This window comes from Emydura macquarii, unplaced genomic scaffold (genome assembly GCF_026122565.2).
Source record: "Emydura macquarii macquarii isolate MOO-44397 ecotype Brisbane River unplaced genomic scaffold, CSIRO-AGI_Emac_v2 contig_1253, whole genome shotgun sequence".
NCBI lineage: Eukaryota > Metazoa > Chordata > Testudines > Chelidae > Emydura > Emydura macquarii.
Window position 1 is genome coordinate 13,216,010 of NW_027131390.1, and position 14,903 is coordinate 13,230,912.

The 14,903-nt window shown below is 36.2% G+C and overlaps 1 protein-coding gene across 3 annotated transcripts in view; it reads left to right on the forward strand.

The window, feature by feature from the left end:
• The window catches only part of XIAP (X-linked inhibitor of apoptosis), a 34,666-nt gene extending 22,173 nt beyond the window's left edge, over positions 1–12,493 (forward strand). For all 3 annotated transcript variants that reach the window (XM_067548190.1, XM_067548191.1, XM_067548192.1), the window contains exons 3-7: positions 49–148; positions 4,179–4,257; positions 6,239–6,272; positions 7,767–7,970; positions 10,733–12,493. In XM_067548190.1, the coding sequence (XP_067404291.1) occupies positions 49–148; positions 4,179–4,257; positions 6,239–6,272; positions 7,767–7,970; positions 10,733–10,926 (611 nt within the window). In that variant the 3' untranslated portion in view covers positions 10,927–12,493. The remainder of the gene's footprint in view (positions 1–48; positions 149–4,178; positions 4,258–6,238; positions 6,273–7,766; positions 7,971–10,732) is intronic.
• Positions 12,494–14,903: the final 2,410 nt, after the last annotated feature.

Genomic DNA, 14,903 nt, shown 5'->3' on the forward strand with positions numbered 1-14,903 from the left:
GTCTTTTATTTTACAAGTATGTAATGTCACACTTACTTGTCCCCTTAGGTAATGGTGATAATGTTGTGTGCTTTCACTGTGGTGGAGGACTGCAAGAGTGGCAGCAGAATGAAGACCCTTGGGAGCAACATGCTAAATGGTTTCCAGGGTAAGGTACTTTTTACTATATTTTCTTGTTGTGCACACTTCCATTTACAGCATATTGAATGTGCAACAGAAGGAGAATGTACCAATATGACCTCAAGGCTAAGCATTCAGTGGTTTGGATGCTTATCCAAATAATTTGAAATGGTTGAGATGCCCTTCTCATCATCACCTCTGTATCTTCCCTAACTTTGTTGTGGAGAGGCACCTCTCTGACAGCAGCAGTAGTAGTCTTCATGGGTGGCTTTGTTTCTTCTCATCAGTAGGAAAAGCATGGCCTTCAAGGTGCCCTTAAGTGAGGCCCATTTACTGCCACTCCACTTGCAGCATACTTTTGTAGAGAAGAGTCTTTGCTTATGTTATAAGCATTTTGTGTAGCTATGATGTATTGCGACTGAGAATGGAGAAGTCCCAAGAGAAGACTGAAACTTATGTTTATGCAGCACAATTACACTTAAAGATAAAGGCCTAAATTTTCAATAGTGATTTTGGGTGCCCCAATTTTCAAAGAGCACATTCTTTTTTCTTTCTGAAAACAAAGCCCTCTTAAAATGTCTTATGTTGGGCACTTGAAATTATTAATTACTTAGTCCAAAGAGTATCAAATATAATTTTCTCTCCAATTGTCTCTCTGTCCATGTGCTTGGGTATAGTTCTTCTCTGATGGCAAATAGACCACTGTTCATTGAGACTTTGTTGATGCAATCCCCCATTTGCTGGCTTCCAGAGTTCACTTGTTTTTATTTCCAGTATGCATGTTCTGCTCATTCTGGCCGAGGAGAGAGAGGCCTGACCAAAGGAGAAAATGGTGTAGGTCTGAATGCTGGTGTGCAGCAGCCTTTGCAACAGACAGAACAGAACAGCTCTAAGTGGATTTTTAGCTTCTGCAGCAATATGTGAGACACTAACAGCCTGTGGTCTCTCAGTCCCATGTATAACAGACCAACCCTTGCAGGAATGATTGTGTCAGAAACTCTAGGAAATATGCTCATGCCACCAGGATTTCACACTCAAAGCTGACTCCTTCAGGGGGTTCCTCCCTCCTCCCTCTTCTCATGGGGCATTAAAGGACTGAGTGATTTTAAAAAAACAACAAGATAAGAGGGAGCCAGATGTTCCCTTGTTTAGGTTTGGTCTTGCCACTTGTGTGATGCCTCTTAACACCTCATCTAGATATACAGCAGCCTCAACAGCAATCAGAAAGTTAACAAAGTTGAAGCAGCGGTCAGTCTACCAGACATCAGAGCCTCTCAGCCTTTTCTTTCAAAGAGGTACACCTCATCAGACTAGAGCTCCAAGGAATTCAACAGTTTCTGCAAATAGAAAGAACCTCAAGCATCCTCACCATAAATTGTCTAGGATACAGTTTCCGTCTCTGCTTCCAGGATAGTTTTATAGAAGTCAGATCATATTGATGGGGAGAATGGCCATAGTTTATCAAGAGAGGCGCCTTCAACAAGGATAAATCCTTCTGTGTTTCAGAAAGGATCTGAACACATATAGATCTGAACACTACCACCTCCTTCATGCTGGCTCCTGGATTTAACTGGAGGAGAAGACCATTCTGCTTCTTCAGTGAATGAACCCATATAACATCACCCATGGCAGTATCCACAGTTAAAGAAGAAAATTTAGTTTGACTTTTCAACAATTTCTCTTACACCAACCCAGTCCTGGTTTTAGAAAAGTAAATTCGTTCCTCGGAGGATTGAGTTTCTAAATGGAGTTTTTGAGACATTAACTCAGGTTGAATTCCTTTATTCATTGGATCTACCTCCATAGCTTAATCTTATGCTTTCCTCTCTGCTTTCTTCGTTTTGCATCCCTGGTTCCTAGACAATTGTGTGAGTACATTTTTCCTTTCTGGATCATTATAAAAGTATGGTGCTATAGTTAATAGCCAGATCCTTCATCATTTGTGTCTAGAATTGACCAGCATGGCCCTGATATCCTGAACTGACAAAGATATCAACAGAAGAGCTGATCCACCTTCTAACAAGTGATCTGTTGATGCAGGGCTTGACGCATCCAGCTTCAGGCTTGTGGCCAAAACTTTGAAAATGCAGAAACTAGAAAAAATGACTTTTGATAAAATCCTCATAATTACGATACACTCCTGAAGTTAGTCCACATCCAGCGAGGATGCGAGGATTTGGGGAACGTTTTCTCACTGTTGTGACAGATGACCTGTGAGCCTAGTGTCCTCTTCCATGGCTGATATATTGAAATTTCTTCAAAATGATCTGGACATTGTAATAAACATCAGCATCACACATCTGTAGATGCATTCGTCAGCAATATTAGCATACTAAGTACACAGGCCTAACTAGATTTAGTAGGCTGGTCAACAAGCCAGGCCACCCATACCACATGATTCTAAATGTATAGCTCCTCCATTAAGGGGTAGGAAAGTAAGTCTGGGTCCTCTTTTGCTACCGTCTTAGCTAAGAGATTAGAAAAGCTAGAAGCCCCAGTCCTGTGAAGAACCATACCTGATTTATTTTTTCTCACTTCATATTGAGGTAGTGATATCCTTTTCACTTGAATTGGGAGAAAGTATTACCATCCTTCTGCCCCTGAACTAGCAAACACAAAGACGCTTGTCCCAACACTGAATCGAATGAGGGTGCTGCTATCAACATTTTAAAAAGTTTGAGTAGTTCTAGACCTTGGAATGCCTGTCCTGCACAAGATCCATAGAAAAAGAGAAGAAAATGGGGAGAAGAGGCAGCTCCCAATTCTTCACAAGGGGCAAAAGCTTTCAGCAGGGGAAGTTTGTTTAACTAACAGGCAAGATAGTTTAGAAGCTTTCAAAGTATGCTGTATCAGAAAGTTAGCTGCATAATGGGCTGAGAAGGTGTATGCGTTGCTATAGGACATATATAATGTGACCCCCAGGTTTACATATTCTTCACTGTTCTCATACTGTAAATCCTACAAGTTAATGTTTAGGAATCAAATGTTGCCTCCTTCAGTAAGGGTGATGCAGGCAGCTGTGAATTGCTAATCCTTCCCTACTGAATAGTATGGCTCCTCTGCTTTGGGAGATTCCAAGCTGTTGATCTGGCATAGTAGATGGTTAAAAGAGAGAGAATTTTTATGCCAGACCAGACTCTTTCCCTTTAAAAATAACATTGTCTTTTACAAAGATTATTTCTTTCACATAAGTTTTATGCTTGAGTTTCAAGATCTCAAAGTTATGTGATGTAATTCATATATGAACTGCTTTTGGAAAGTCAACAAAACTTTTTGGAGGCAGCTAACTTCTTTATTTTGTAGTTCAGTTTGTGATTTTAAGCATTATTGACTTGAGACGTTTATTTTATTATTTTTTCTGTAAAAGGCTATTTATTCTGATGCCTGTCGTATAATAAGATTTATGTTTAAAATAATAATAGTGTGTGCATTTATAAAGCATATAGCTTTCTTATACAATACACACACACTCACACAGATGTTTCTCCTGAGAGGCACAGTGAGATAGGGGACTGATGCAGGCGCAGATGCAGATATATCTAAAGGTGGAGAGTGGATTGTGTGTCGGATACAAGTTAATTGTCGTGGATGTGGATCCAAATTTTTGTATTTGTGCCAGGCTCTAAAGATACTGAAAAGAGGGATATAACAGGTAAGGAAAATGTCCCTTTATCCAATGACTGGGGTTCACTGCTTACAAAAAGGTTAAAAGAATTTATATTTAAAAGTTATATTATTTTTCCTGGTTTGCAAAGTTTTTCTTTTATGAATCAGTGATTGTGAAAGTAAATTTTTGTGTTTCTAGTTGAGTCTGTGCCTGAGTCTGTGACAAATAAGCATTGCTTATGAAGTTCATTTCCTTTTACTGTCAGAATGTTTTAAAAATGTTTAAAAGACATATATGATTTCAGTTAAATTTTCAGAGAAAGGACTTCAAGAGCAGAAATATTCTTTGAGATGCAGAATTACCCAAATCCTTTTGAAAATTGTGTGTTCAGCTTAGTTTATTTTCCCATGTGTACAATGCTTTTTGTAATTAAAATCTTTTATGACTATAGATGCAAATATCTGGTACAAGAGAAGGGACAAGAATTTGTAAACAGTGTTCACTTAACACATTTACGGAGGGATTCCTCAGTAAGTTGTCTTTTTCACCATCTACTATTTTGGAATAGCTTTAAAAATATTAATTATACAAAACATTGTAGAATTTTAAGCTTTTTGTGAAATCACTTTATGACGTGAATACAAAATATATCTAGTGATAGTACTATATATATTTTTTACTCTGCTTTCATCATCAACAGGAAGTGGAAGGAATTCAATTACACTTACACAATCTCATGGTATCATATTGCTAATCTTCTTCTAGGATTCCCAGTTCATATTTGGGTCAGATCCTTGACTGTCTTGTTAGTTTGTACACTCCTTGGACCACAGACAGCATCTTCCTCTGCATCTTGTACAATACTTGGTGCTTATCAAATAAATAGCAGCTACTCTGGCCTGGGAATTAACTGCTACAATAGGTGATACCAATATTCAAGATAATGTTTCCTGTTTTACTGGGAGCAGTGTGAAAATTGTCTTCACTGATGGAAAGACAATATTGTTTTTGCAACTCCGTGATCATAGGGTAAGGCTAAGAACATAAGAATAGCCATACTGTGTTAGATCAATGGTCCGTCTAGCACAGTATCCTGTCTTCTGACAATGGCCAATGCCAGATGCTTCAAAGGCAACGAACAGAACAGGGCGATCGTTAAGTGACCCATCCCCTGTCGTCCAGTCCCAGCATGTGGCAGTCAGAGGCTTAGGGACACCCAAAGCATGGGGCTACATCCCTGACCATGTTGGCTAATAGCCATTGATGGACCAATTCTCCATGAACGTATCTTTTTTAACCTATTTATACTTTTGCTCTTCACAACATCCCCTGGCAATGAGTTCTACTGGATGACTGTTGTGTGAAGAAGTACTTCCTTTTCTTTGTATTAAGCCTGCGGCCTATTAATTTCATTGGGTGACCCCTAGTTCTTGTATTATGTGAAGGGGTAAATAACACTTCCTTATGCACTTTCTCCACACCACACATGATTTTATAGACTTGTATCATATTCCCCACCTTGGTTGTCTCTTTTCCAAGCTGAATGGTCCCTGTCTTTTTAATTTTGCCTCATATGGAATCTGTTCCATACCCTTAATCATTTTTTTTTGCTCTTCTCTCTACCTTTTCCACTTAAAATATATCTTTTTTGAGACTGAGTGACAAGAACTGCACCTAGTATTCAAAGTGTGGGCATACCATGGATTTATATAGTGACATTATGATATTTACTGTCTTACTAGCTATCCCTTTCCTAATGCTTCCTAACATTCTATTCACTTTTTTTGACTGTGGCTGCACATTGAGCAGATGTTTTTAGAGAACTATCCACAATGACTCCACGATCACTTGCTTGAATGGTTACAGCTAATTTGGACCCCAACATTCTATATGTATAGTTGGGATTATGTTTTTGAATATGCATTACTTTGCATTTATCAACAATGAATTTCATCTGCCATTTTGTTGCCCAGTCATCCAGTTTTGTGAGATCCCTTTGTAACTCTTCAGTCTGCTTTGGACTTAACTATCTTGAGTAATTTTGTATCCTCTGCAAACTTTGCCATCTCACAGTTTACCACTTTTTCCAGATCATTTATGAATGCTGAAATGATCCTGTACATATTGTTTATTATAGGATGGTTTGAAATTTGCACATATTGTTTATGAAAGGATCGTTTGGCTCTGCCACCACCAGCTGCTGGGTGATCTTAGGAAAATTACTTTTCTTCTATGTGCCTCAGTTTCATCATCTGTAAAATGGGGATTATGATAATGGCCTCCTTTATAAAGAGCTATGAGGTGGGTTGATGAAAAGTGCTGCATAAGGGCTAGGTGTTGTTTTTTAAGTGTGTGCAGTCCTTTTGAATATTTGATTCCTATTGAAGCTCATCTGAGTTATGGACACGCTTGGCATTATGAATAGCAACAGCCTTTTCCTTACTCTTTAACTGTTTAGGTCCCTTGCCATCAAAGAAAAATTTCTAATCTACGTTTATATTTCTGTTTTAGATAGAAGCTTCTGAGAAGACATTGCTACTTACAGGTATCAGTAAAACAGTTAAATGTATGTGTTCTCTTAGTGTGCCTTCCTCACTGGATTCTGTTGTTGTGGTTTATGTTTGTGGGGAGAGTGAAAGAAATGGCTAATTTTGAAGGTGATACTACTGTGTTTTGTATAGAGGAAAAAGGAAGCTAACTCATTACATTATGCTCTTCTTTTGCTTCCAAACAAATAAATGACAAGCACAACACATGGATAGTCACTTCATTAACCTTAAGATAAAAGAATCAGTGCATAAATTCTAGCCTTGATAGGGAGAAAAGCTAGTATTTTGGGAGTGGCCAAATACATGATGGGGAAAAAAGGTGTAGACCACAGTAGAAGTAAATGTAATGTATAGTTCCACCTCTATATCTTTATGTAAGTACACTTTATGTAAGTACACTTTACAATTACTGAGTTATTAAGACTATAGGAAGAATATCAGGGAATGCTGAAATTGTTTGGGTCTCTTCTTGAATGAAAATGTTGTTTAAAAAATACGCAGGAAAGCTTAAATAAGAGCCTAATTATTTCATATATCTGTATGAGAGGTTCTAGTATTCTTTCTTATAAATATAAAACAAAAAGGTGAGAAAATAGTGAAGAGTATAGCAGGAGAAATATCTTATAGTTACTTAAAAAGAGGTAGGAAAATATATCTATTAATGATATGCAGTGATTCCATAACACCTTACATTTATAAAATGTACTGGAAGATAAGTGTCTCAAAGTATATTCACATGAGAGAGCTCTTGTTTCTCTCTGCAAGCAGTTTCACCAAGGAAAGAGGAACTGAGTAACCCTTAAATTTAGTCAAAATGATTGGAAATAGCAGATGCCTTGCTAATAATCCTATGCAAAGAATTCCACTGGGAGGGAAGGGGAAGCATAATGGTAGAAAAATAATTTCCTAATGTTATATGTGTATCTGATAAGACAGGAAGGCATACATTAGATAAAATTACAGTACTATTACTTGTACTTCATTTTGGTTTTGTAACCTTAATAAATTGGCAAGTTGCTTATAGCCTGGGTCTGGGTGGCTTTTTATTTTTTCTAAATTGAAAGAAAGTATATTAAACAAACACTGCCTGTATGTAGGGATTTAAGCTAAATTATAAAGATAATTTGGATCCAGGTGTGGTAAGATCTATGATTACTGTTACGTGAGGAAACATTCTGTGTAAAAAAGATATGTTGACAATTTCAGTTGACTCAGTGATCTGAATGGATAAAATCTAAGAGTCTTTGTAATATAAATGAAGTGGCCAGTGGGAGAGTTGGGAATATAGCAAATCTGTGAAGCATCCTACTTGTTTGATTTATTTTTCATAGTACAGTTATAACAAGTGGCAAAATTACCAGTTAGAGAAATTTAATTGTCCAACTTTTGATTAAGTGTTATAAAATTCTTTCGAAAATTGCAGTGAACACTATTGACTATTTCTGATTTGCTTGTGGCTAAATTGATTTTTCCCTCAATGTTTGTTAAAGATGATGAACTCTTACAAAACGAATTGGTACAGGATGCCATGCGTATGGGTTTCAGTTTGTCTGACATTAAGAACATTATGGAGAAGAAACTGCGGACATCTGGAGAAAACTATATATCTGTTGAGGTTCTAGTTACAGATTTAATAAATGCTCAAAAAGAAAACATACAGGGAGAAGTATCCAGTGAGAGTTCACTACAGAAAGGTGAATTTTTTAAAATTACAAAACATATACGCAAAACATTGTAACAGCTCTGTATTATATTAAATATCTTATTGGTATACTTCTGTCACCGTCTTTGACTCCAGTCTTGCTTAACACAAAAGAAATGCATGTAATATATGTAATTTTTAAAAGAATTCATTGGGGCAATCATGCACAAAGAAAACTTAAAACAAACAAAAAAAAATTACATTTTCTTTAACGGCAGCATTTAAGAATATTCTGCTTTATGTTAGAGAAGAGCAGCCTACCACTGATGCTACAATAATGTATCGTATTAAAGAAACACTGTCTACTTGAAATCTAGCTATTTTCAGAAATGTGTTACAAGTAGTTTCAGGTTCTGCTCCCAAATTTCTTTGCTGATATTTGTGCTATTATCGTGTGTGTGTGTGGTGTGTGTGGTGTGTGTGGTGTGTGTGTGTGTGTGTGTGTGAGAGAGAGAGAGAGAGAGAGAGATGTCTTCATCCCCTCACCCTGGTGCTGGGGTAAGTATTGCACACAGCAGATAGGAAACTGAGTGTACAGGAGAAACCATGAAATAGACTATACACATAGTGCTGTCAAATGTTTAGTATACAAATGTAAAAAAAAAAAATAGAGAAACTTTAGTTTCCTCTAATCTTTCACTTATAAAATGTTGATATGTTACTTGTAAAAATATTTATTTTATTATTTATTATTAGTTTTCTTGGAGCCCTGATCATGGCCCCAGGGCCCCATTGTGCCTGCTGCTGTACAAACACAACAAAAATATGGTCCCTGCTTCAAACACCTTACAATCTGAATACAAGACAAGAGACAATAGATGGATTCAGACAGACAGAGAATACAAGGAAACAATGAGACAATATTGGTCAGCATGATAGGCTGTTTTATTAGTGCAACAATGGCCTAGATGCTGTCAGGTTTTTGTGTAGGCATCATAGCAGAAGAGTTTTAAGGAGATTTTGCATTAAGGATAATGCATTAGTTTTGTAAATGTTTATGGGGAGTGTCTCCCAAACATGAGGGGCAGCATTTGAGATAGAAGCAGATTTTTTCCAAGTAGGGCATAATTTTATAATGTATAGTTTTTAAATGAACTCAAAACAGTCACTCTTCAGTGCCTATAACAAAACCAAATAAAAACAATTATCTTTTCCTATTGTCTAGCTGAATAAAAAATTCTACTTAGGAAGTATTTTACACAACAGTTGACACCTTTTTTTCCAATTTAACTTTTGTTGGGGGGCGAGGGGGAGGTGAGATGGAGCAATGTGATGTTTGCTTTTGTGAGAACTCTGTATTCTCTTCTTTTGTGAGTTTGAGTTCAGAGCTCAGACTTCATCATCTGATGGCTGAATCTTCCAATGTGAGCAATAGCAGAGTACCCAAAACTTCTCCTTTCCAACACACTCTGAAGTCAGGGACTGCCCTTTTCTGTCCACATCTTAGTAGTATTTACTTCTCACCACCACTACCTACTTCAGCACCCCTCCATTCCCAGCACTCACATAAGCTTCATAGTGTGTGTTAAATGCAAACCCAATAATGTTAATGAAAGTTAAGAAGTCAAATTTGGGTAATGTGTATGTGACTTCAACATTTGCAAGCATAATTCAGTATTCAATGTAGTCTTACATATTTCTCAAATAATGCAACAGCATATCATTTTTTTTCTACAACTTTAGGCACGTATCGTAAGGTATAATATATGAATACATACACATACGCACCTAGATTTAAAGACTGAGGCCCTGTCTACACTTACCTGTGAGATTCGGCAGCAGTCGATGGAAGTTACGCAAAGTACGCAAAAAACTTGTGTAACTCCCGTCAACTGCTGAGCTTCTCTTCTGCGCTCCATCTGCACTGCGCTGCGCCAACGGGAACAGTGTTCCTGTCAACGCAGCGCTACGCTACTTTTGTAGCTGGTCTTAGTACGTCGATTTCTGGATCGACTGAGTGGGTCTACACTGACCACTCAGTCGATCCAGAGAAATCGATCTATTTGTTGCCGTCAGCGAATTTGTTGCCGTCAGTGTAGCCGTAGCCTTAGACATTTTAGGCCTGCTTGGTGCCTGTGGGAGTAAGGAGTACAAAGATTACTTTAAGGAGGCTTGATGGCTACTGAGACTTAAGGCTGGTGCCTGTGGCCCTACCTGGGAATCAACCAGATAATAGCAGCACCCCAGCCATAGGCTCTAAGTCTTCAGCCAGGAGCAGGATGATTCCTCCTATGCAGAGAAAATCTCCTCAGCTCTGATCCATTGGGTTTTGTGCCAGTTCATCACGACAAAGAGTAACCTCTTTAAATTGGACATATGACTAGGATTCTGGCCCTTTTGTGTTATGATGCCATACAGTTCGTGGCAGTTTATTCCAACAGCAATGCTGATGGCCCCCTCTACACAACGAGTCTCTTCCCTTTCCATCCCCTGACTACAGAGTTTGGGGGCAGCTGCCAATGGGAAACCCAAGATAAAAGCCTCTGCAGATATTTCTAGATCTGCATATACAGAGGGTTAAATTCCCTGCTTGCTCCACTGAGGGGATATAATCTCTCTCCCACCATGTGGAATGATGATAAAGAGAGTCCATATTATAAGGTTTGTTGTCTCTAACACAGGTTTTTCTTGTTTAGGGGATGATCTGTTCCTGTCATACCAAGAAAACTTAGTTTATATGGGGAGGGAAGTTTAAGAGATTAGCTGCTATTATTAAATATGTTAACTTGTTCTGTGTGCTTCCTTTTTCCTCAGATCTGAGTACTGAAGAGAAGTTAAGACGTTTACAGGAGGAAAAGCTGTGTAAAATCTGTATGGATAAAGACATCTCAATAGTTTTTATTCCCTGTGGCCATCTGGTTGCTTGTAAAGAATGTTCTGAAGCAGTTGATAAATGCCCTCTGTGTTGCATGATTATTACAAAAAGACAGAAAATTTTTATGTATTAATCATATGTACCATGCTGTTTGTGCAAATGTTTGCTATTACATTGCTTAAAATCATTGTAATGCGATATCAAACAGTTGGGATGTTCAGCATTGTAGCACACAAATGTATTTACGGAGAATCTAAAATTCTGGGATAATAAAAACAAAGTTTTAGTCAGTGCCCAAAAATCTCATGAAGTGGCAATCAGAAGCTGCTAAATGTGTGCTTATAGCTCTCACATTTAACTGCAACCTCTTTATTCCTCTCCAGTTTTTGTCCCTTCACTTCAATTAAGGTGACAGACTGGAATTTCTTCATTACTACAGTCTCATCTTTCAGAAATGTGCACACTTTTCTAATTTGTTGTAAAGTCCATAAATTAAGTATATTATTCACTCTTCTAGAATGGAGTTGGGCAAACTGAGTGATCAAATTGAGTGAAAACTATGCTATTAATAATAATGTAGGTTGGAATTTGTCATCCTGTCTCACTCTTTATCCTGTGTCTCTACCAAGTTTTCAAAAAGGGTATAGAATGTGGGAAATAAACTATAAAGTGGAGGTGATAAAAAAAATCCAGCTATGTTTTTGTTAATATTATCTTGCTAAATGTTTATTTTCCAAAACTAGAATAGTAAGGGTTAGCTTCTGTTTAAGGAGGGAGATGTTTGTGCGTTCAGGAATGGTGACATTTTAGTGAGAGAAATAAATAGCTAAAAGTTTATGTAGTTTTTACGCTAATTATTTTAGTGACTATCTAATCTCCTCTTAAACAGGGTTAAGCCCTTTTCTAACCCAGTAAAACATTAATCAGTTACACAAATTACTTTTCTTATAGAAAAATGCATCTTTTAAAGTCTCCTGACCTTTTCTAAACCACTAAAATGTAAAAATTATTCACGACAGAACAATTACAAAACCATCATCCATGTTTCTTTTCTGTTTTTTGAACACACAGTTCCCTCTTCCAAGCGTACATTAGTCTTCCCTATTCCAGTAAAATGTTTTTTAAAAACTGACTAATTTCACTTCCACCTTTCATTTCAACTAATTATATTCTTGTAATGTATATATCATAGTTACATTCCCCCAACAATAGTAGCATCAACGTTTAAATTACACTAAGCCCATTTATTTTTCCAACTCAGACTGCCTTAAGACTGATTTTTTTCTAGCCCAATAATTAAAAGGATCTTTAAACTATCACAAAAGTATGGTTTTCCCCCCCTTATCTTGCAGGCTCACAGTTTTAGCTTGCCCTTTGTATAATCCCCTTGCAAATAGGGAGTAATCTTGGTCCTGTTTCGAAAAGCCAAAACAAATATAAACACTGTATAGCAAGAAATAGCTGTCCTGAATTTTTTTGCTAGATTAACTCATTGGCAGTTCCTTTATATTGCCATTTAAAGAATCATAGTCAATTTGTATCATGTATATAAGAAAGTTTCTTGATAATGTTGTTTATACACAGTTATCAAATAAATTGTCTAAAGCAGTATTGTGATGACATATACTGTAATAGCTCTCCTGGCATTGTTTGAGCTCTGCCAGGTTTTCCAGTATAATGATAGACCTGGCCACAGTGTCTGATCTTGCAAGGTGCTGAGTGCTCTGAACAAACAACTCTCATTTATTATCAGAATAAATTCAGGGTTCTCAGCATCTTGCATGATCATATTTTGGGGAGGAGGTTTCTGCAATTACAAATGTGAAAAATAAAGAACAATTACAATGAATGCTCTCAATATATCTCCTAAGAGAACACTCTATCTTATGCACAGCTTTCCATCCTCCCCTTTTGGGTGGTAATTTTAAATGCTCTATTAGAGTACGCCACTACTTAAGTTTTGGAAGATAAGGACTCAGTATCTGCTTCCAGTCTGAAGAATCTTTGCATAAGGTTTTTTGGAGAGAGAAATTTTCCAAGTATTATTCTCTTCCTTTTGGTTGGAGGTACTAGATAAAGTTGCTTTTCAGGTTTTACAAAATCATTTGTTTGAAAAACGATTGTATTTAATCTGGAGTTTTCCCCAAGTCACAAGAGCTTCAGAATAACTGCCAACAATAGAATTGATCAGATAGATGGAGAATGAAAACTTCTGGCTCTAAGTGCCTCAGGATATTAAAGCCATCTGTAGTTAAAATTTGTTAATTTCTGTTGTACTTTGATGAGAATTTGGGATGTTTGAGGATCCTGTGGCTAACAAATTCCAGTTAGAGAATTATAGAATTATAGTTCAGGTATGGAATTCCTAAATAATCAAAACTTTCATTTTCATACCCATTTTATCATCCCATTTGTACATATTCAAGATTGGATTTGTTCCCAGGCTGTAATCAGATGATCTGTTATCGATTACTCTGCTTTCAAAGTCAGATATATTTTAATAATTCTTATTTAAAAATATATTCTTCTTACAATCCAATTTTTGTATATTAACTGATAAAAGAGGGCAAGGTATATCATTTATAATTTAAGACTATGGGCCTGATGCTGCAAACTCCTATACACATGCAGAACTTGACTCATGTGAGTAGTTCCATTGACCTCATTGTGGAGTCCTTCCCTTCCAACACTTAACTTAAATGGGATTCCTCATGTAAATAAATGCACATGCCTAAGAGTCTATAGCATTAGCCCCAATATAATGCTTGTATGTACTAGTACATTTAGAAATTGCCTTATTTATTTACACATATATAATTAATATTCTACTTTTTGTTTCACAAAGGCACAAAATATAATGTCCTTATTTTTTACAATTTAGGTTGTGACATAATTCAGACAGTTTGACAGAAATCTTAGTTTATCAAGTCAATGTCTATGCTGGATGTCTCTGTTTTACCCTTTTCTCTTGCCCATTTCTTCTTTTGATTTTAAAGTGGAACATCTGTCCAAGATTGCATGTCTGCCGTTTACTTAATGATTGTCAGACTTAGAGTTTCTATATTGGAATTCCTCTGTTTCCTTATTTAATTATTTTCCTCTTTTTATCTTCTAAAGATTCACTCCATACATCAAGAGACACTAATAGACTTCATATACTTTTGGTTTTCAAGACATGGAGGGTGTAGTTTTAGAATATATGTTTATTGTGGTTGTGGTTAACATATTATCATGGGCATAATGGGATATCAGCATAAAATATCTTTTTCTGTTAATACTTTATAGATCGTTCAGTTTTCATAATTAAAAAGTTAAATTTACATATCTCCATTTATACAGCTTTATTTTATGTATTTCACTCAACTTGACAGTTTTATAAAACTTTCATTTTTGTTTCTAGTCATTTTCACCTTCTGGCTCTCAAGATATCTGTTTCAGCTCATAGTATTTCTGCTGGTATTAGGTCTTGTTGTCCTCCCCTTTTCTCATCTTGTTTTAAAAATCTAAATTTTGGATTTAAGTAAGACTAGCTGATGATGCCTCTCTTGAACAATGTAATTTCCAAATTTGTGAAAATAAATGGACTGTATTAGCACATGTTGATATATTACAGAGTCTTTTGAGCTGAATGATTATTTTGTGCAATGTATTGGAACATTGATCAGTGATGCTTAATATAGAATATAATTTTTCATTTTGTTAAAAATTTCATGAAATATAGTCCAGTGGACTGAAATTTAACAGATTATTTTTTAAATATTTGTTGTGATCATGTAAAATATTCACAGAACTTTTTTGTGGTTCTAGTTTGACTTTATGAATAATTTTAAATAGATTAAATGAAATTACTGTTTGTGTTATACAGTCTTTGATTTTACATGCAAAAATAAGATGGCACAATTTGTAATTTCTTAGCTTTGTACATGTAATATAATAGGAAGTTATTAATTAATTTAATAAATATGGTAAATTATAGATTAATATAATTGCCTAAGAACAATATAATTGACCTGAAAAAGAACTGTGTAGCTGAAAAGTTTGCCTCTTTTACCAACAGAAGTTGGTTGAATAAAAGATATTACCCCCCTACCTTGTCTCTGTAAGATCCTG